Source organism: Haliaeetus leucocephalus, unplaced genomic scaffold, assembly GCF_000737465.1.
Source record: "Haliaeetus leucocephalus isolate CR32 unplaced genomic scaffold, Haliaeetus_leucocephalus-4.0 Scaffold339, whole genome shotgun sequence".
In the NCBI taxonomy this organism is placed as follows: Eukaryota; Metazoa; Chordata; class Aves; order Accipitriformes; family Accipitridae; genus Haliaeetus; species Haliaeetus leucocephalus.
The window spans coordinates 6,285,234-6,308,975 of NW_010972775.1; the positions used below are offsets into that span (position 1 = coordinate 6,285,234).

The window sequence follows — 23,742 nt, forward strand, 5'->3', positions numbered from 1 at the left end:
TATAAGGCGCGTGCACAAGCGCATAAGGTATATAACTGTGCTAAAAGTTGTAGTAAATGGACTTCACTTGATCACATTGGTCTGTGTGTGATGTCCCCTGTGGATCCTCCGCAACACTGCTTCATAAGTTTTTTGTGGTCAACCAAAGCATTGCAGTGAATGGTCATGAATTTTGCTGCTACAAAACAGTATTATTAGGATAGGTATGAATAAATAACCCTATTCCATTTTCATGTGAACAAGCTTGTGATGAGCAATCCAGCCTTTCATCTTTGTCCGTTCCTGACTGAGTCTCAGCTAGCTTATTTTTCCTCACAGGCAGATTGCTGTCGCATCATTTCTCATCTATTCTGACATCCATATCTGTGACATTTGTCTTAATGCTCGTCACAAGTTTCAGTAGTTCAATAGTGTTGCATTCTGTGAAATCCTAGTCGTTGGTTCAAGATTTAATTCAGCTATGAAAAAAATATGGGATTCTTTGAGCTGCAGTTTGCCTCAGTTAAGATAACAGGCTTGGCTCGTAAGTAGCATTCAGTTCCTCTCAAATATTGAAACTCAGGTCCCAAAGGGATTTTGGTACTGTTTTGTGTGGTTCCTCCACCACCCCCTTTTTCAACATTTTCTTAATTATGTCACAATGTAATTATTGTTCACTCCTTTTCAACTTTCACATTTATAGTTTACTGGCACATTTCAGATTTGGATTTGGTCTGATAATGACTGTGAGGAAGACTACAATATATTCCCTAGGTGTTTTGTATGTAGTCTAGCTCATTTCCTACTCATGTACGACTTTATATATAGTTTTGCAGAAAAAACCCTAAAATATTGCATCTTTTTACACTGCATTTTGGCATTTCAAAGTTGAGCTCCCACATTTGCTCTCCATAAATTTTACTTTTGATATATGAATACACTAGTCTTTACATGACATGGCTTGTTAGATCTTACAGAAATGCTACATAAACCGTGCAGAAGAAAAAAACGAGGGGAAAATATTTCCTTCATACTAGGTGAATTCATTTGCTTTTATTAGGGAAGAAGTTTCAAGACCAGTAAGTACCTGGAAAGAAATGATACGTTGTTTAGCTCTGTATTGATTTCATTGTTATAGACACATTTGGGAGAGACCAGCAAATGCATCATATCAGAGAAGAGTATAATGGTTTTTATCTATTTTGTTAAGAAAATGCTATTAGCCACACCCAGTAAGTGAGCTATCAAACATGCCAGCCAAAACTTGACATGCCAAACAAAACTGGAAAAAAAGTTATGTTTACTGAGTTTTCAATTATTCATAGATAAATATAACTGATTACCCAGGTATTAGATTTGCAGCAGTTGTAATAAAACCATAACAACTTGTTACTTTTTGAAGATAAGTAAGTTGTTTGCTGTCAGTGAAGCAAGCATATTTTATTCTGGTGGTGGGAGTAATAAGGGTATGTATTGACAGTGAAGGATGTAGATAAAGCTTTTTTTGGCATGGACTAATGCCTCTATATTATATGTGAAGATATTGTTTAAATCGATAAAAACAAATTCATCAGTTCTTAATTCTTGCTTACTCCCTGCAAGCATGTGGGTACTGAGTACCATCGGAAACCAAGGGAATTTTTTTCCGAGACAGTCACAGTGAGGGCAGCAGAGAGATGCATATCTTTATCCCTTTCCTTCACAGTGCATTTATATCAAGCCATGTCACAAAACAAACTCCCGAGTGCTGTGAGCCTTCCCATAGTATGAGTGCAGGCATCCATGAAAACTATCTTTTGTGTAGTGGCATTTTCTCTGAGAATGTAATTTTTTTCACTCATGTGTGTTATTCCTTTGAACTCTGAATGAGCACTTTGGCTGAACTTGACAGAATTATATGTTTGGAATTAAATGCCAGTGATTTCTTCCTCTTACCATGCAGAATTTTGTCATAGGCATTTCAGACAGTAAGCACAGCAGACAGGAGGCTGTTTGCCCTTGACAACAGAAGTGCACGTTTATTAGGTTTTTAGCCAACTTGGTTAAGGTTTATTTTACACACACAGTGTGTAAGTCCCCTTGCTTTTACAAGCAAATGTACTGTTCCCCGCACCACACCACACCAGGAACATGCTAGTTAATTCCTATTATATTATATAACTATTATTATATTATCATTATATTTTTATATATATAGAATGATATATCGTGTTATCTGAACTGCTATTCAGAACATTCTCATTAGAGTGTAGGCATCCTGACAAGCTTTGGCTTTGCTTAAAAGACCCAATATTAAATTTGTCGTTTTAAAAATTTTCAAAACTTGTTCTCTGTTTGCAATAGCAAGTGAGGAAAATGTTCTTACTGTTTGTAGAGGGGGCCTTTGATCTCAGTCACCTTAAACTGAACACTTAAACAGCTACAATTTTTTTCATTTTGGGCAGATGCATGTGGCTTGGTTATCTTTCATCAGTCTCATTACTTACACTGAGGTGCCAGAGCAGTTATGGTGGTGTAGAAGGGATATGCTGGCAGGCTTGCATGCCTATCAAATTTCCATTAAGGGACGAGTCAGCAAAACTTGCATTTGATTTTTAAAAATACTGTACTTTCTCAGGTGTACATTTCTGTCATTGCAGTTTGAGCTAACAAATGGAAGGACAAAATCTGCAGGTGTGATTTTTCCAGTATTGATTCTTAAAATGTGTCCTGTCTTCCAAATGCAGGTACTGTAGATACAACCTGCGTCCTTGCACAATGGCTGACCAAGGAGAACTCATTCACGAGCAAAAAGGAATGAACTCCTTTTTAATTTATGTTGCTATAGGGAACCTAGCCAAAGAAACGTACCACACTGCATGTCTGAGTTCCATTTTAGAAGGTAGTTAAGTGCCTAAATCGCTTCTTTTTATATAGATTTTCTGGCTTACATATCTTTGATAATATTTCTTGCAGTTTGTCCAATAAGTCAATGTTTTCTAGCTCACAGAGTACACCATGTTCCAGACAGAAGAGGCATCCATAAAGGCCACTGTGTCTGAAATCTGTTTTTTACTGGAAAAAGAAGCATCTGTTGACTTTATCGTATGTCTTCCATTTCTATGCTCAGCTTTCAAGAATGGTAGGTAGTGGCTTTGAGACAATCCCTTTGCTTGAACAGGGTATCAGACAGCTTCTGCAACAACTGGAACTTAGAGCTTGATGTGATTTCAGAGGTCAGAACTAGCAACGTGATTTTAAAAGCACAGAAAAAGAAATTTATGTAACTGTGGAGTACACCTGTGATATGGCCTGTTTCAGTGTCTGTTGAATGCATTGACAAAAAGTCTGTTATTAAATTTAGTGAATTTTGGATGAAGGCTTCAAGTAAAAAATTCCCTAAATGAAGGAATGCTCTGTATTTCCATTATTAATGGAGTGCTGTGCCCCACAACGGACTTAGTTGCTTACTTTCTTTGCCTGTGTGCTCTCTTACTAGTGTCTTGCTTTCTTCAAAATTTACCATTTCTTCATACAGAAATGAAGTCCAAAATTTGTTTGCCATTGTAGTTTTCCTGAGGCACGTCTAATTCTTCCATACCCCATTGCTGTTTCTCATGAAGTCAGCAGGAACTTTGTCTCATTAGGAAGAGCAGGGTCTGGTTCTAAAACAAAGCTGTTTCAGCTGCATGCTTTGGCATTTAGGGCAGGACAGAAGTTGAAATGATGTCTGTAAAATATTTCTTTGCCAATCACAAATGGGTATGTGTTCAGTACATTGGAGATCAGATACAAGAACAGTGAAACAAGATTGGAGTCTAGCAGGCTACTTGTCTGCACAGTGCAGTGCAGCAGAAGTAGGGACTTAGACTGCCTTTAGCTCTAGATAGCGTGATCCTTGGATGTGTTTCTAGATGTCATCTTTATCTATTGCATTATGTTGGCACCTGGCACAGCAAGACAAGGTAGGTATTTTAAAGTTAGAGCAGAAAAAAGAACTACCTGCAACACACTTTGTCCTTTCCTATTGGTAGTTTTAAAGTATGAGAAGATGCAAAAGAAGCCCTTTGCAGCAAAATAATTAATTAAATTGACAAAAATAACAGGGTATGAAAATGCATGTGATATGTAAAGTTACAAAATGAATGGCTTATTTATGACTTTAGCTGTTTTACTACAGCATTTTGCCCAACTTCAAATTGTTCTAAAAAGGATTAGATATAATTAATGCTGTATGACCTCCTTTTTTCTTCTTTTCAAAGAATGTAGAGCTGTACATCTAATGAGGACCCCTGAAAGGGCGATTATGTCCAATTGTCTCAATTATGCAAATAACGTTGATATTTTAGCAGAAGGGAGGGGATACTTCAAATTAAAAGTTTCAGCTCCTGCTTTAGCCTTTCTGCAGTGCCGGCATTTTTACAGCAACTACATCCACTGTTTGAAGAGAGGAAAGGAGGTTTAACAAATTGGAGATTTGGGCACTATCAAAGTAGATTTGTTGTGCCTTGTTCCACCATGAGATGAAAATACCCTCTGGGCAGGGAGATGGGTCATGAGACTTCTAAAGGATTACCTTCAAAGGGAGTCATGAGATTGGTTTGAACAAAGAAGCTGCTCACATGCTTATCATATGAGATTCTCTTCTTAAAGTGGTGGAAACCCATCTCCTTGGGAATTCTCATGAACTTCAGAGAGACTGGAAGTCCTAACAGTAAAATGAATGAGAAGTCTGAACAATAAACAGAAAGATGGGACAGAAGCTCAGAGTTAAATGCAATTTATTTATTCTAGGTGTAATTCATCTTTCCAAACTCTGAAACACTTCCAGTGACAAGCAGGTAGGACATGATTTTAAATGATTTTTCATTTCATTCCTGATCATCTTCTGCTTTGCTACCTTTTTTAGCATCAATATGCATAACTGAAATTTGCGCTGAAGAGCTGTATGGTGACCTACGATTGATTGGAGAAAGATAATGCCGTTGAAATGACAGTATTCTGATTAGACTGCTTCCTAGATTTCTCGTTTATTTTGAAAGACATGAAACCTGAAGTACTAATTGCAAGAAGACAAAATTAGTTTTCAAGTTCAAGAAAGGTGTCTCGAAACATTTCAAAATTAGAAAATTGCTTTGGTATGACTAATAAGATGTAGAAACGCAGGCAAAGAGAGATTAGGTGAAAACATATCTTACGTATTTCAGTGTTTTGAATGCTAATTTAGAGCTACATCTGCAGCAAATGGGGATGGAGTTCGGGGGGGGTGTTTTGTAGGTTGGGACTTTGCTTTGTTTGCGGTTGTTTTCAGTTTTCAAAATTAGCCAGTAATACTTTCAGGAGTTGACTTTTGGCAACAAGTCTTCTGATAAGCAAGCCTCTTTCTGTGTGTGTTTGTTTCCAATTGAGTTTATCAAGGTCCGATGGTAGGTCAGATATTATGGAAGTCTTAGAACAGGAAAGGGCATAATTTCTGGTGGTTGTCCTTACCCCAGTGAGGGTTGCCAGTAAAGGGGGTTTCCCAGTGAAAGAGTTATAACAAACATCAGCAGCCCTGTCACATTTATATCAACAGTGCTGCTGTTGTCATTTGCAGTAATGCATTTCTGCCATAAAGCATATCAGGGTCTGAGATGAGAAGTCTCTGTGAGAACTCCCTCACCAAGATCCAACTTATGTGATCCCTGGGTATTCATGTACCAATCTTTCAAATGATTGAGGAGCCAAGGAGGCTCAGTTTTGGCCCTTGTTACCCCCTAGCTCTTCAAATCACAACTCCTAAGAATGGTGCTCCCATCCACTCTTCCGTCATTCCTACCCCTTCTGCTGTAGTGTAGTTGGGGTCTTGAGGAGGGACATCTCAGTGTAACAGTAGCTCCAAAAGTGCATATCCTTGTATTCCCCTATCAAGCCCGAGGCAGCCATGAACACAGCTTCTGGCCTGTTCAAGTCTCCTTTGAGTCCACTAAGGCAGGCTTTAAATTTTTTTTCCCCATTTTTGATAATGGATTAAATCTAGTAAACTGAAACCTTCATAATAATTTTTCCCCACTATCATTTTAATTCAAATGGTAGACTGCAGGTAACGTTTTAAAGCCAAATATGTTAATGAGTTATACCTAATATTTGACAACTCTAAATGATACTGTATATCAGTACCGGCAGAGTATTTCCTATGTTGTGTTTCCTGGATTGTATTATGATCTGTTGTAGCTACATGTATTCTTCTCTCTCTTCAGAGAAGAGCAATGTGTTGCACACCATGAAAAAAAAGTACAGGAACATCGCTAGAGATACTGTTTCCTGGTTCTGTCGTGCCTATTAATTCTTTTCACTCACACTCTCGAGGGTTTTAGATGCGTAAGTACTGAAAAGAAGATTGACCAAGTATTCTGAAAACTGTTTTTATAGATAAACTCATTTGAAATCTCCCATTGCCCTCATCCTTTGTAATTATTTCAGTCCTGAAGTACTCAAGTTTTCAGAAAGTGCCTAATGAATGTTGGCAATTCTCAGGTATATATAATAAAATATTTTAAACATACATGTTTAGTGTCTCCAGGAAATAATTTAACCCTTGAATTGCAGTGCTTTCGTAATGATTTCTATAAGATTATAAGGAATAATTTTGTGCAAACCCTGCAGCCCAAGAGTTAAATTAGCTGCAAATTCTTTCTTTTTGAAAATAACAGAGAGCAGCAGGGTATAAAATGCAGCTGATTGCGGCATATTCTGTTAAAGCTTACATATTAGCTAATGCCTGGAAAAGAATTGCTTTACTGAGTGTAAAATTAGCCACAGAAGGTTGCAAATTTTCAACAGCTCAAACTATTTAACACAATACTACCTGGAGAATCTTGCTTTCAGGAAAACTGTATGTACTGCAAACTAATGTTAATTTCTTAAGGGACAGATTGGCTAACTAGTATATTACATATATATTTGCCAAAAAAGTGCATATTTACAGAATACAGAAGAGAGAAGTAAATATTTATGTTATCTTTTCTCAAAATATATATTTGTTCAGCATTTCCAGATTTTAGAGACTTCTGAGATACATGTACATTATATTATATTGTAAATACAGACATTTTACTTTGTAGTAATTTTGAAGTATGTTTTATTAATATGTCTAGCAGTATGCCTTAAATAGTGGCTTTCTTTCACCATATTTTGAAAATGTCAGTATAATAAATTCTCCAAGCCTACATGTTCAGAGCGCTCTGTACTTCACATAGTACTAATTAGAACTGTACATTTAGAGCAAACTCTCATAGATAAGTAATATCTCACACAACACATAGTCATTCTCTTAAAATGTTTTTCATTCATGGTTTGCCCTATCTCTTCAAGAAAAACTATTATAAGGTCTCAAAGCACACTATTACATCATGTATGAAAAATCAGTATGTTTAACTGGCTTGTCAGAAGTTTTATAGACGTTACCTGAACTAGTAACTTATAAGCACTTCTTTGATCTAAGAAGTGCTTATATTTTTAACCTCTTTTCCAAACAGCACATTTTTGATCATTTCTACTCTAGTAGTCATCACTCTTAATAATGTGGACTTGGAACGACCCAGACCTGTCTCAGATAGAGGCAATATTCTAGTCCAATTCGATGTTTATTGCATCTGCAACACTAAGTGCAGGTTAGTCTATGTTTGCATGCATAATTAACATCTATTGACACAGTTTTCTAAACCACAAATAACCAGAAGAGTCAAGCATGTGGGTAGTTTTAGTGAGAACTATTCATAGGCTTAGTTTTGTAATGAGGAAAGTACCTTGTTATGTTGGTTACGATTTCCTAAATATTGATGAATTTCACAAAGGAAGATCTGCTGCTGAGGGTGTTGAATTCCATGGGTTTTCATGATAATAGCATTTTTCTATTTCAGGTCAGAATAGCCTGTATTAAAGGCTCATAGTTAAGAGTAGTTTAAGAGAAATATCCCACATGCATATAAACTGGAAGCATCCTGACTTCCTTTAAAACCATATCTAGCAAAGAGTCTTTATGTTAGACAGGGCAGGTAATTGTTACAGTACAAAAATCATTCCTGAGGTCTGTTAGAGCTAGATACCAGGGTCATCTTACATCTTCAAATAAGAATTATTAACAAATTATCTTATAGAAGAGATTAGTAATTACTAGGCTACTTTGGCTAGCATCACCTTAGAGGCTGCTTGCTGACTCTCCCTGCTCACCCACTCTGCTATATTGGGCCCCCTGAGAATGGTTACTTGTAGGCAGGGATGACTCCACTACCCATAGATAAAGTTGCTCAACATTTCCAATCCTAGCATCTTTCTTTGTGTTTGCTATAACACTGCCACTCATTAAGGTCTTGGAGTAAAACTAGCTATATGTTGTGTTTGCAGGCTGAAGGTTTTTTGGGGGAAAAAAATCCAAAACAGATCTCAGAAAGGAGGCCAAGTACAGATATATATTTGTGTTCCTCATCTCCCTAGCGTCTAGAACAGAAGGGCTAAATGCAAGAGGAGGATTTGGCAAGTTAATAACAGAACTGGAATAGGTAACAAATGGATATTATACATTATTGTTATACATTTGTATAATTTTATAATGTATAATATGTATAACAATTTGTATAATGTTACACATTATAACATTTCTTAGAAAATCTCTTTCCTGAAATTTGGTACAGTAAGGCATGGGGCTGAGCTGTTGCAGGAATGGCTTTGCTCCCTTAAAATATGGTAGGTGTCATGCGTAACCTGGTCAGTGAGTTTCTTTCTGCATTCCATGCAAAAAGAATTTCTCTATTGCAAAACTACACAAGGTATGTTCTCCACAGGCAAGCACTGAGCCAAGCTGTCCTACGGTATGCTCTAAATCATTGTTTAGTTGCTTTATTTTAGTTGCATTTGCTGTATAGTTACATTAAAGCTGAGCTGTGCCCAAGCAGCTGTGCCTGCTTCTCAGTAGGATGTCTGAGCTCATCCAACACACTTTGCTAATGTGTCTCCATGGACTTTGTGCTGGAGCTGGGTGTATCCAACCATATCAGAGCATGCCAGGTCTGCTGTGGTGTTGAGGCTATAGCTGTTTTTCACATCTCTCAGCCTCTGGGGAAGAGGTGTGTATCTCTAAGAGATGCAGCAGAACTGATTTAACTTTGAAAAGAGAGCTTGTTACTTCCTTTTATAGACTGTGTCCCTAAGTTAATGAATGTGGAGGGAAAATTATTCTTCATGTTTCAGTGGATGTTTGCTGTGCGCCTCACCAGCAGGCCAGGAACACAAAGCATAATGAAGGCATGAAAGCTTGTTACAGCTCTCTGTGCAGCGTAGCACTACTTACTGGTTTCCACATCATCAGCAGGAGTGATTTCTAGGCTCAATTTGAAATAACAACATTGCTTACTCACACTGCAGTCCTGTCTCTTGTGTGTTAGTCTCAACCACAGAGCAAATGGTTCCCTGACAAGGTTGCTACAAGAGCATGGGTTCAAATTGAACCGTATGAAAAATACAGTGGGATGAGAATAAGAATTGTCTTGAGGAAACAGTCTTTTATTTGGAAGAATCTTACAGCTGTTATAAATCCCTTCTTGATGCTATACTTACTAGCAATATAAGAGATCCTTTTTCTGTTGGATGTTGTTTGGTAATTCATATTCTAATAATTGCTAAAACTATTATCAGTTGTACAAATACCTTTTTTTATATAACTCATGCAAACTAGGGTTTTGGAAATTTAGTTTAGATTCACAGGCTGTCAGTGTGTTCTGTAGTTAGGAACATTGTTCATGGCTCTGGCTCCCCAGTGACATAACACAAATTTAAAATAGCATTATGGTTTTGTGCCCTGTATTTCTTAGCAATGAACAACTTTTCTGTAAAATGTTACCAGTTCATGAGTGGCTACAAAATTGGCTATTAACATTTGTCGCATAGTTTGGAGTATTTTTCTCCGAGCAAGAACACTGTTATTGGCAGGACAATTGTTCTGGGTACAACTAATCACCTGAAAGGTTGATTAATTGGGGACTTGGAAAAACTGTTCCTTCAAAGTGAAGAAAAATAATGGATAGTGTAGTTGAGATGTTACATTTAAAGGCAGCACAAAACAGAAATCTTTCTAGTGGCAGTTTTTAAGTTCCAGATAAGAGGGATTCTGCTGATACAATGATTTCTTTCATTTTTTCTCCCAATTGTTTATTGGGCAGAGTTCCTATTTGTTTTCTCTGAAGTAACAACAACTGAATGTGATTGCCTACATGGTGTTTACAAAAGTCCGTGGACTTGTTTGCATGGTGAATGGACTTGTCCACACACCGTGCAGATGCTCACAGTATGAATTTCACTCCACCTCCAGATTACTTCTTTCTCCCACTGTCTCATCAAAGCAAACAACTCTTTGCTCAAATCTGGCATAAATATCCCAGTTTAATTCTGTAGAGCAACCTAATTAGCAACACAGTTGAGATTTGACTTCCCTGGTGATACCACCTTTTGCAGCATACTGCAAGCTAAAGGAGAATTACCTGGAAATGTTGGTAAGATGTTGTCAACAGGGTTACAGCTGAATGTTTCCATAAATGACAATAATCAATCCACGTCTTAACAAGATGTTGGTGAAAGTAATTTGTATTTTTCCACCGATGTGAGCTCTGCTGCCCAGCCGGCTTTGTGCTTGATTTAGCCTGAGCAGTTTTCTCAAACCCTGTATTATGCATGACATACATTCATTTGGTCCCCCGCCTACTCCCCTATTACATCTGTGTGCCAGGCACTGTCTGGTGCGTCTGATCCCTGTACATGGCTCCATGCACCAAGCACTGCTGTTTGCATGCCCGCTTGTCTGCTGACCAGCTGTGCCTGGTACAAGCAAAGCCTCACTGGAGTGCAGCAGCTGGGAAGCGTGTGCTCTTTAGTAGGGCTCCAGGTGCCGCAGAGCTGTCCTACGGTGGATGCTCTCTAGTTGCAAGATAAAAGGCCAAAGCCCCATCCCATCCTGTGACCAAGTCAAACATGCCAAGCCATCCAGCCAAGACGTGTCCCTGTTCCATGGAGCATCTCTCTTTGGGGATCATGGCAGTTGAAGAGGGCTGACTACACTGGCTTTAGGTCTGGTTGAGTTTGGGCTTTAGATGTGCTCCAACAACGCTACAACTCTCATCCCTGTTCCCCTTTCAGCCCCCAAATTCTTTCATTTCCTTTGGTGGTCGTTTTATCATTATGATGACAGACACCAAATACTGCTGCTATCCTGCAGAGGTGTATGACAGCTGAAATTCACAGCTTCTGGTGGCACAATGGTGTGTAAGAGTTTGTAGCATGATGTTTCCAGTGGCTTTGCTCTCCTGTGTTGGTTCCCACCCTGGATTTTCAGCAGAGGTGCATTGGTCCAGAGCCCACCTGCTGCTCTTGCATGAAGCTGCAGTGAAACAGAGCTGCAGGCTCTGTTTTGGTACAGTCTGAAATTCAGGCTCAGTACTCATTCATTGAATGGTTGGTTATATATGAAGTGAAATACATAAAATTTAATGTTAATTTAGAAGCAAACTGGACTTGTGTGTGTAGTGGTGAAAGAAAATTATCTCTTCAGTTACTGCATGTCTGCAGCCCTAGATATGCATGTTTCTCAGCAAATAGTGTTGTTCATTTGTGATAGTCAAAGGACAACTGGTCTTTGTAGAACTAGTTCTTGTGTTTATTAATGGCTGTATTACAAAGGTGACTATTTGTTTAGGGTCCTGATTTTGTTAACTCGTGATTCACAAACCAACAACACTGATTTCCATTCCTTTCTGCAGGAGGACGTTCTGCAGGAGGATACCTTCTTTCAGTGCTAAAGAGAACTAACAAATCTGTAAAGTGGAATAAATAGAAATCCAGTATTGATTAATACTATTTCTCAGCAACATATTGATTTCTAGGCTGAAGACCAAGAATTAGCAGTGGGTTTGTTTTGTTTTGTTTTATTTTTATAATAATTTAGGAGACCTGTTGTCAGTTTTCATGAAGGAGAACAAATATGCCACTGAACATCTGAAATGTGTTTTTTCAAAATTAGATTCTTATTAGTACATTCAGGATTTGCAGTAATAAGCAGGTTTGAACTTCACTACTATCAACAAATTGGGATCTTGCTTTTTTTGTGTTTCTTAGAGGTGAATGGAAAACATGCAGTGTTTTTTAGTGCCGTAATCTTGCTGGCAGCAACTATCTGTGTCAGCCTAATACTCCTACTTTCTGTTGGTTTGAAAACTGTAGTTGATCTGTCATAGTCCTTTAACAATTCATCCATTCCAAGTCTGTTAAAAGCGCTTACATTTTCAAACTCACAAGAGACAGTATACGTGCTTATATTTTTCCTCAAGAAACCAAATAAATTTCAATCCAGAGAAACGTACAGAATCTGTATCAAATAAATGGGTAGAGTGCCCGTTTTCTGACAGTGAATGTTTCTGCTCAAGTATTTGCACTGGATTATAATGAAGCTTTGGTTAAGCAGATTAAATAGACAAAAGCAGTGAAACTTCAAAGGCTGACCAAATGTGCTGAGGTTTTATTTCCCTGATCTGTAATGCCTGCTTTTGCCTTCCTCTCATTAGCACAGAAAAATAAGCCAGTAGAGCATAATGAATTAGCCAACTGTAGTGCCTATAGTGACTTATTTCTAATGGGGTTTTTAGGTGTGAGTATTTAAGTTGGGGTTTTTTCAGTGTAGCAGTAGGTAACAGACCTTCTATGAGAGGGGTTTTAAGAATGACTGCACAGCTGAGAGCTCAGCTGTATTGTTGAGCTCATTTTAGATACCAAGATGCAAAAGCTTCTTTCCAAACACAGATACTAAGTCTGTGACTTAATCTAGTGGTTAATTAACTGTTTTTACATGAAGCACACAAAATGGCAAAGGAGACTCTGTTCTTTGGTAAGCTATGAGGAATAAGGTAAAGCAATACTCAATGACATAGTCTAAAAATCCAAGTTTTTTGATATTTCTAGCTTGGATTTTCTAGTATTCTCTACAGAACAGTTAAATGTGCAGCACCTGTTACCTTTTATATTTTTAAAAGTGTTTCCTGCACTGTGGGATTGATTTGGGCATTTGTGTCACTCAGTCAAGGAGTTATCAGAGACCACACAGAAATCTAAAATTTTATTTGGGGAAAAAAATGAATATGTTTAAAATATATCAAATAATAATACAACCTAAATTAATTAAAAATAATTTAAAATGAAAATACAAAATTTAAAAGTAGATAAATGACATAACCTTTGTAACAGGTTCCTGTTGAGCTCATTTTATAACATTAAATGTCATAAACTAGTATGGTGTTTATAAGTGCAAGTAAAAACATTGGACAGATGTGAAAGAGCAGTGAATTTGGACACTGGTTTTGGATTAATTTTGAAAAACTAGTGTAATTCCAATCAAATAGACTATTTTTGGCTCTCTGAATATTTTGAACAGCCTGAATACCTGTGAATTAGCAAAATCTGGTTCTGAACAGGTAAACAGCATTTGTTTGATGTAACCACCCACCTCCGTGTACCGCAGAGCCTCATGGACATCCCTGTCTTGAGTGGGTTTTTTCTATATTTTTCTAGAGTTGCACCTCAATAAATAGACTCTGATGCTATAAAACTAAAACATTTTCTGAGCTCTGTTTCTAATAATACTATGGCTAAAACTCATCATCTTGTAAAAGCCTTGCCACAAAGCATATAAAAAGAACCTTTTAAATATTTTTGGGAACAAAGGCTTTTTAGGTTCATTTGAAGGTATGTATAGAGTTGAGACAGGAAAGCTGACCAAGTCACATGACCTTTAGATACTAAATTTAATACTCTCTTCCTTCAATATTTGCTACATAATCAAGCTCTTTATGCTAAGTGCCTGAAATATGTGCCTTGTCATTCAGGAAGCAAGTAACATTGTAAGCTACATGAAGTTTTGTCTAATGAGTTCTTAACTCTTGCTTGCTCTGTGGTGCTGTGAGCTCCTGAACACCTCCTTTTAAAATGAAATGAGGTGGTTCTGTCTCACAAATCAGTAAGTATATTAGAGTGGAGAGCAGAAGTGCAGGATTCCCCAGACCACCAACTGTCAAGGCATTCTGGATCAAGCACCTGAAAGAGGCAAACATTTACATACCTGGACAGATAGATTATGGATAGCTTTTTCATGAAGTAGAAGCTTGGGTTTGCAAGTTATTTGCAATTATTTGCAATGAGGGAACTTCAAGTAGTCTCCTATTATTTCAGATATAATGGAGGAAACAAAGAAGCTGGACAGGAACTAACAAGTCAACAAACAAAGGAACTTCAGAGACAGCTCTTGCCTCACACGAGAAAAAAAGATGAACTACCACACCCTCTATTCATTATGCTGTAGACTGTGCAGCACTTAGGGGGCTAGTCCAGTCTCAAAGCTATTACCAGACAGGCTGACAGAGCATTCATCCGACACAAATCTGCAGTTGACTTTCTTAAGTCAGGAAATCAGCAAAGTTTTTAGTTCCTTCTCTCAGAAAGGCCCATGTTTTTGTTGAGGGCGCCCTGAAAGTTCTCGCGTCATTTTTAGCTTTTATCTCTGCAAAAATTTAATTTCACTTCCACAGAGGAAACTAAAGCAAAACATATGACATTTGCTTGCTGCTTGAAAAATGAATTAAGACACAATTCCCTAATTCAAACTCAGAAGCAGCAGCTTTTATCAGCAAGGCAAAGTTATTGGTGTCATTGAATCATGAGTGGTTTTTAATATTTTTCATTCTTTTAAAATTAAAAAGTTGCTTTTGAGTTCACTTTTTTAAATTCACCACTAAATCTTGGTTTATTATTGCAGTCATGATGATACTTTGCCTTGTTGATGGTTGCAGGGACAGAGAAGGCCTGGGGTCTGCAAGTAAGAAACTATTGGAAGCTCTGGCCTGCAGCTATTTCTGAACTCACTCCCTTCAGTGTACATGTACACTTCATGTACAAATGATTGTACGTGAAGACAACAGCATTGTAAAGTACCTCACACATCCCCAAACTCAACTGAACTACACTTCTCCAACAGACTTCCTAACCGCATTGCACAGATCTATGATTTTGTTCTAGCTTGACTACACATCGTTGTTTTTAAAATGGCTGTGAGCTTGGTCTAATTTCTGGTTCACAAACACAGTGTAATAGGCCAACACAATTTTATTTTGCCTTCAATGTTGTTTTCCTCCTCCTGTTTCACAGGTACACCGTGCCTGAAGAGTTTGTACTTTTTCTGTCAAATGTTCTTTCAATTTAAGGAATGCTTCCACCTGAGACACATCTCATTAAGAGTAAGATGCCTTAGGAATGACTGGAACTTGATTGACAACAGGAAAAAATGATTTTGAGAAGATTGTTAATCAAGCAGGGAAAGTTTATGGGAAGCAATTTCTACATAGAAAGAACAATACTGAAGTATTATTTGGAGTGAATACTATTAATCTATTTATGTCACAATTTATGCTGGTTTTCTGTACTACTTTGAGTCCGTTTACTGTTTACTAAAATATGAAGAAGCAGCTGTATTTTTTGGTAGACCTTCAGATAAACATTGTAACTTCAAGACCAGCATCTTTGCACATAGATTTTTTTACACACATTCAAAGTTTGAATTTTATCCAAGTCGTGGAAAATTCACATCAGCTACTTGCTTCATGACTAGATGTATCTGGTGTTTAAAAGTGATTTAATGAATTTAGTGCTTGTTTTTCAGAACAGTAGCTGAATATAGAAGGCAAATGTTGCTATGTCTGCCACACAGAAATATTTCAGTACATTTCTTCTTATTTTTTCTCCCTTTTAAGGGTCAAAAGGCTTGGATAGAGAAGACCTTTTCAAAAAGAGAATGCATATATGTAATTGCCAACAACAAAGACATCAGCAGGTAACATCTGAAATTTTTGTTTTAGCCAAGAGAAACAGTTAATACTGAAGAAACTGGACTTGATTTGGATTTAGACATGTGAAACGAAGACCCAGTTTACTCACTACCCTTAAAGGGAGACGACAGAGAAACAAAAGTGCAAGACGTGCTTGCACTCAAATCTGTACAGAGCCATAGGACATGTCATACAGAGATGATAAGGCTGGGCAGTAGGAGAGGCAGCGAGTTGTTTGTTCCTAGCTTTGAAAACCAGAGCATAACTTCATACTGAATTCTGAAAGCAAGGGTGCAATAATGTGTGCTGTGAAGCAAGTGATACCATTCTTCACAGTTGGTATGACACTACCAATAACAATACTATACAGGGGGACTGGAATTCTTAGTCCTAATATTAATATTATTGCTACTGCATGGGCTAGGTAAATTGTGGTCCAGCTTGTTTGGATAACGTAACAGTTTGTCACATGCTATCTGTCACCTCTGAGTAAGAAACAGATGGTTACTGCTCCTGTTCTGCATTCTTCCTCCTTCCCTGTCCTTTAGACTAGAACAGCTTTCCAGTGCATAACAGAAGTGAAATTTTTTATCTTTGCTTGTTAAGAAACATCTGTGGGCTGGTAATTCTGACATATGTGTGTATGCAAATACAACAGGTATGACCTAGAAGAGGTGTTTTATGATTCATATAGAGCAAGGCATGGTCAGTTGACAATCTAATTTCTGGGGTTTTTTTTGTTTTGCTTTGTTTTAAATCACCATCCAGTATTGAAGATACTGTAATCAAAATCGCTTCAAATTTTAACTTACAGGTGCTGCTGTGGTCAGCTCATTAACCAACATATTCCACCTCCTCCAAGTATAACAGCTAATAAAAATGAAGAAGAAACAAAGCAACCAGAAGCTCAGCCAGAGAAATGGTCTGTTAGTAAACACACCCAAACATACCCAACTGATGCCTATGGAAATCTTGAATTCCAGGGAGGAGGACATTCAAATAAGGCCATGGTAAGGAGCACAGGCTACTCTAAGGTATTTGTCTGGTATGTTAGCTTAGTAGATATGTGTCAGGATTCCAGCTCACTCCGGGCATTATCCATTGAAGTCAAAGGAGGTCTCTTTGCTGTCTCAGAAAGGTGTGGACAAGATGCTCAAAAAGAGAAAGACAGAGAAAAGGCAAGAGGAAAATAATACCTACTTAGGAAGCACCTTGTATTCTCTTGATGAAACAGTTTCATCCAAGTTACTATCAGTAAATATCAGCTAGGGAGGCAGCTGCATTTATTAATGCCCAAGTTTCCATCTGTTTGTATTAGATTTGTGGGCCAAATAACCCAGCATGGATACAGGGTTTTTTCCTAAGGTTTGAAGTCTAATAAAATAGAAATTAATCTTGCCTCCCTGAAAGATGGAGACCTGACAGAACTGGAAAATGGACTGTTGAGTTTTCTTAGCAGTAGAAGTAACAGCAAGTCAAGCTTCTGAGAAAAACCTCTTTCTGTTTTGCCTCTCTTCTGAACAAATCCAAACCTAGATTTGTTTCTTTGCCCATTTGCTTTCTTACTGTTCTGCTGAGACTGCCACTCGAGACAACCACACTGCAAAAACTTGTCCAAAAAGTATGGGAGAGGTTGGTGGGTTTTGTTAGTGGTGGTTTGTTTGTTTTTAAAGCAAAAATAAGCATGAGTTTATTTCCTGGTTCTCTTTGATAGAGTAGTAGTTTGAAAAGAAATCACAGTGGTGGAACTAGACTGAGAAGAATGCAAATCATTGCTTTGGAGGCAGAAATATGTACATCAACAGTGAATGGGATAAAATGTAACATAAGGCTCCTATTTCTTATGAAGGTCATTGCTTCTCATTGGCAGTCAAACCAGAGGTCTTAGGAGCAATACAAAACACCTTCCAGTCATTTTAAATAGGTGGCTTCCAACAATGCAGATTTGTAATAAGAGTTTAGGATCACTTGACTGCGGTCATTGAAGAGAGGAAAGTGGCGCTTTTAAAATTGATGAAGTGAATGGTTGATTTTCAATAGCAAAGTGAAAGGTTTCAAACTGTTTTTTCTAATCATAAGCAGCAGAGAAATTTAATAATGTGTTCCTTAAAAATTCTAAAACTCATTCTTCAAGATGGAGGGCTTAATATAAGCATTCTTGGCTTAGTCAATAGAGAATTTACCAAGCAGATAGAGTAATAATATTACACATTGCTCTTTGCAGTATATCCGTGTGTCATATGACACTAAACCAGATTCTCTGCTGCATCTCATGGTGAAAGACTGGCAACTGGAACTGCCCAAACTCTTAATCTCTGTCCATGGAGGCCTCCAGAACTTCGAAATGCAACCTAAATTAAAGCAAGTGTTTGGAAAAGGTCTGATAAAGGCTGCCATGACCACAGGAGCTTGGATTTTCACTGGAGGTGTTAGTACAGGTAAGCAATTACCAGCACTTTTAGTTTACTTAAGAATTCAGTGATGTTCATTCACTAATCTTTCCCACAGGCAGAAGATTTAAGTCTACATGAATGAGTCATTAACCACTAGACCAAAAAAGGACCATTGTAATAATTTGTGTTAATCTCCTACCCAGCCCAGCCCCTAAGATTTTCCTGGGTCAGTATCAATTTGCATTACTCAGTGTTTCCCCTGAAAAAAATTTTCATCCTTGGTTTCAGTAGCAAGAAATCTGCCACTAGTTATAATACTTTTTTTTCAGTGGTTGGTTATCCTTGTAGTTAAGAAATCTCCTACTCCAAATTTGCCTAGCTTTAGCTTCTTTCTGTTTTTTTGTACAAAGATCTTTCTGTTACTAAAAGTACATTTCCTGAGCATGTTTTCATACACAGAACTTCTGTCAAACTGCACAGGCTGAGTTTCATAAAACTCTCACACTAAGCATGTTTTCCAGTCCATCAGTCATTATCACACCTCTGCTTTGAACTCTCGTTTTTTAACAGCCTTCTTGAATTTTGGACACTTCAATTTTTGAGACAGTGCTTGATGAAGCTTTTAATCCCTGAAGTAAAACAGCCTTTCTGCTTCCATTTGACACTTCCCTGTATATGCAGCCAAGGACTGAGTTAGTCTTTAGGCTGTGTGATCTCTCTGAGAGTTAGTGATCAATTGATTATCCACCTTAAATGCCATGTCCCTGAGTCACTGTCTCCATGGGATCACCTACCATCACACATGCACAAGCTGTCTTGTAATTATGTAAGTTATTTATTCTTAAATGAATGACTGTAAATTAGCAATCTTGAAACACAAACCTGAAGTCAGTTGTGAACTTGAAGACATTGCAATCTCCTGTTTGCATTTTCTCCAGTCCTCTGTCCACCTGAAACAGTTTTATGTTTCTGTGTTTCCTTTTTGACCATATCTAAAACATCAGTTGTATAGCAACTCCATGTAACTCCACCAGGAGGTTTTTGGCACTGTTCCTGGATTCTGTCAAAAAAACGGTGTCTGATATGATGTCCAAAATTTGAGACATGTTGAAAAATAGCTGGTTTGATGATTCCCTATATATTGTTACATTCTGAGACCAGTTGGTTTCTAATTAATTTCATTTATGTTAATATCAATTCTGAGTAATCTTCAAAAAACAGATACAAACTTTCATTATAATATTTCTATAACAATATATTTATTTAGATGAAACAAATCTTTATATCAAGTTATTTCTGAGAAAACTATGTAAAATAAGAATTAATTCCTTTGACTTTCATTTTACAACAAAGGTCTAATCCCTAAGACTTTCAAAGACTTCATTGAATTCAGAACAAGGATGTGAAAAGGCAATAGGATTTACATGCAACTACTACAAAATAAAAGTATGGGGGTTTCTGCATTGCGTGTTCTATTATAGAGATACCAGTTTAGTAGTGAAAGCAATCCAGAAAAGCAGGTAGCTCCATGAGAGGCAAGAAGAAAATTCTGTTGTTTAGTGATCTCTCAAAAGTGCCAAGAATGAATTAAATTAATTGTACCTGTAGGTGTCATTCGTCATGTGGGAGATGCCTTGAAAGATCATTCTTCCAAATCCAGAGGACGAATATGTGCCATAGGAATTGCACCGTGGGGCATTGTAGAAAACAAGGAAGATCTGATAGGAAAAGATGTAAGTCTTTAAGGAAACTCCTGTGTAATTAGCAATGCCAGCTGTGTAACAAAATACACTGTTCATCTTTCTGGAGTATTAATATTTTCAGTGTTTCTAAAGCATGCCTAAGAGCTGAAATTGAATGAATTCTTGAAGAAAAGCTGTTGTTTAAATATGTTTGTCAGGTTGTCACATATGACCTCAATGTAAATATGGAGCTAGTGAGGTTTCCATTGCTTTCAATAGTAGAGACCTCTCTCTGGTGACAGAGTTTTAGGTCCTAACTTCAGTGTGGCATGCTGAGACTTGTAGAAATCATTTAAGGGCCTTTATGCGTACAAGGCTGGCATTTATTGTAGATGGGTACTCTGCAGTGGCATATTAATTACTAGGAACTCCAAATGAGAATGTATTTTCTAATGCAGTAAGAGGATTATGTAACACAGTGTGTGATCAAGGAGAGTACATTAATGAGCTTAAGGGAACACATGCAGGAGAGTGCACAGATGTGACTGTCATCCTCCAAAGAAAACACTGCTGTGAAGAGTTCAAGTTCTGAATGTAAAAGCAAGCTCAATTTCTAGTTCTCTATTTTTTGTTATAAAGGTCTGGTTGATTTGTTTCCTCATAAGGCATGTGCTTCTCTTGGGCGGTGTGTGGGATTTTCACATTTAGTTCTTAGTTCTAATCTAGGTGCATCTATCCTTTTGACACACAGGTAACACGGGTTTATCAAACAATGTCAAACCCTCTAAGCAAGCTCTCTGTGCTCAACAGTTCCCATACCCACTTCATTCTGGCAGACAATGGTACGCTAGGTAAATATGGAGCTGAAGTAAAGTTACGACGTCAGTTGGAAAAACACATTTCCCTCCAGAAAATTAACACACGTAAGTAGAGCGGGGCAAACTGTAAACATAACATCTTAAAGGAAGGGAGGGAAGAAGGGCTTGAAATACTTCAAGGTATTGAAATTAAATGCTTCTTCCAGCTCTTTCTAGCAGGAATTTGATCAGGACTGTGGGACTAAACTAGAACATATGCTGTCTGGTAAGTGGTAAAAGAGTCAACATCTAACACCATGGAAAACCCAGAAAAGTAAGGATTGCATAAAGGGAGGAAGAAAAGTTGACAAATAATAGCGAGGAGAAGCTTCAAAGCAGTAAGAATTTAAGGAAAGGGAAATTTAAAGAATTTGTGCACTTCTAGCTAGAATTCATAAGCATCAGTAAATATACAGAATGGGGTGATTTTGTACAGTTCCTGTTTACAGGAATCCTCTGCGGCTCAGTGTTTTCTGATTCCAAATGTTCATACTAACATTTTATTTTCTCTTTTATATGAACTTGTTTAATTTGAAATATCACACTCAAAATTCTTTGATCTTCCAGATAAACTCAACTGGGATTTTGATTTTTAATGAAGCCATTACCAAGATAATTTCATGTCAGTGCTTTCATATTTAGAGTTTTGTGCAGTTTTAAAATTTCTGCCAGTTGTTACAGCCTCTCTAAAACAACTTTCTAGAATTCTTTTTGTCATTACTTAGAAAAAAGTTCTTTTAAAAGACATTTTTTCATTAACATTTTTGTAGAAAAAAATTATTTTTTAAAGATTAAATAAATAAAAAATTTTAGTAGCTGTGGTTTTCCAGCAACTTTAAAAAAACTAACCTAATGAAAAATGGTCCAAAAAAAGTTAATAGTCTTTGAATCCACATTCCAATTAAGAACTACTGGAGAATAGACATCAGTTCTACCGGCTGCCTTTCTGACTTCTTGCAGATGCTGTTGTAATCTGTGTAGGCCTGTATAAATGAGAAAAAACAGACGCTCAGAATGACAATTTCATTGAACTCTACAACAGTTTCTAATAGGGTTTGAGTGCTCTTATGGGTAGAGCAGAAAAATGAAGTAGAGTGCCAGGTAAAGCTGAAAGGCGCAGTTAAAGATCAACCACAGGGTGTCTAAACATTCTGGAAGGTCTCTAAGTGCTGCTTTTTGCCTACGGTAAGCTTAAGAAACTGAACTCTCCAAAATGATGCCCCTTGCCTTTGAGTGTGGAGACAGTGTCGTGCACTGTTGCCCCCACAGACATTAGAATAGCTAACATTTTGCTATGCTTTTTTCATCCTTGTCTTCTGCAGAAGTGCTGGGAGAGTTGTAACATTGTAAAAGGGAGCACTGGCTTGGAAGATAAGGAAGTCAGGGCACAGAGGCAAGATGTTCTGTATCATTTATTTTAATACCACTGGGGCTGGGGATATTGGTTCTGATTTAAGTAGTGTTTGGTGATGTTTGTCATGAGAATGGCAAAGCTAGGAATACACATAGGAATTAAGAGTTCTGTGAAGGGCTGCAGTACACCTACTAGTAAAAACATACAGGGAGTTGTTTTGTTTCTTTTTAATCCCTTCAAGCACAGGCATCTCTTCTGGAAATCTCAGCAGGAATCACTAAGGATTTCATGGAAACACAGGCCGGCCCATGCTCTGTGACTCCTCCTTATCAGAGCTGGGGTATACTGGCAGGAGGATGTCAGGAAGCTTCTGCTGTTATTGTGCTTGGTGTTCCTGTTCTTCAGAGAGGAATGAAGGTTGAAAATATGAACTCTTTCACATGTTCTCAGCCGTACAAAAAAGTGCATCTTCTTTATAAAGCGCTGGTCATTTTACAGATTAAGAACTGAATTCAAATGCTTATAATAGTGGGATTAGTCAGCCTTCAGGTAATGTTTTGTCCTTCATTTCCCCAAGTATCTTGTGACCAAGGCTACTGAGACCATGTGACCTGTGGGCTTCCCTTTGTCATCCTATGCCTGGAGATCACAGTGAGGCAGGGACAGCAAAGGGATGCTCAGCTGTCGTCTCTTCCATCGGCCAGCCATTTCAGCCTCATGATAAAGACTTTTATCTTAGGAGAAAGCATAGGTATATGTCACCTTACTGAAGAATTCCTAATTCTAACCAGTGAAGAGTTAAAAGCATCAAAGACACAGTAACTGGGAGCCATCCAAGTAACAGTGAAGCTAATGAAGTAATAGGAGAATCACGTTATCTGTTTTATCTGTATGTGGTGTCTGTCAAAAGAGATTACAAACAGTTCACCAACACTGAGTAAATTCACCAACACTGAGTGAATAAACAATCAGTATGGAGCTGATGCAAAAGCAAGGGCACAGAGACATCTTACTCTTTTTCTTTTGGGGCTATGAAATGGCATATGGACATTTTTCCTGGTGTTGGCCATCATTTTTCCTAACTGCTCTGGTTTGAAGTGATGCTGTAACACAGAAATCCCATCCACTCATAATATCCCAACCTCTTAAACTAAGTTTCAATGACAATTCTTTTTTTGTTTCTGTTCTTTTGGTTTTTTGCAGGGCTGGGACAAGGTGTTCCTGTAGTTGGGCTCATAGTAGAAGGGGGTCCCAATGTGATCTCCATTGTCTTAGAGTGTCTACGAGAAGAACCCCCTCTCCCTGTTGTGATATGTGATGGTAGCGGACGAGCATCAGATATTCTGTCATTTGCACACAAGTATTCAGAAGAAGGAGGGTAAGATTTTATCTCCACCAAAGCTGTGTCTTGCTGGTGAGGACAATGTAGGACTACATGTCTTGTTTTCATTAAAGCTTCATAAAAAAACACCTCAGGGACAAAATGCTACTAACAGAGGCATTCTGCTGTCAGTCAACTTTTGTTGCCCGTTTGGTCTTAGCCCTGGTGTTAATGAGTAGAAGTTATTACCACTTGGAATGTATTTGATGGTCCATTGAAATGAG

The 23,742-nt window shown here is 37.7% G+C and overlaps 2 protein-coding genes across 2 annotated transcripts in view; both read left to right on the forward strand.

Moving 5' to 3' along the window:
• MTMR10 (myotubularin related protein 10) overlaps positions 1–23,742 on the forward strand; it is a 536,484-nt gene that overhangs the window by 420,608 nt on the left and 92,134 nt on the right. The gene's annotated exons all lie outside the window — the stretch shown is intronic.
• TRPM1 (transient receptor potential cation channel, subfamily M, member 1) overlaps positions 1–23,742 on the forward strand; it is a 151,092-nt gene that overhangs the window by 85,619 nt on the left and 41,731 nt on the right. The window contains exons 4-10 of the mRNA XM_010572265.1: positions 13,377–13,448; positions 15,777–15,856; positions 16,666–16,861; positions 18,076–18,289; positions 19,853–19,977; positions 20,678–20,849; positions 23,341–23,515. Coding sequence (XP_010570567.1) covers positions 13,377–13,448; positions 15,777–15,856; positions 16,666–16,861; positions 18,076–18,289; positions 19,853–19,977; positions 20,678–20,849; positions 23,341–23,515 — 1,034 coding nt within the window. The remainder of the gene's footprint in view (positions 1–13,376; positions 13,449–15,776; positions 15,857–16,665; positions 16,862–18,075; positions 18,290–19,852; positions 19,978–20,677; positions 20,850–23,340; positions 23,516–23,742) is intronic.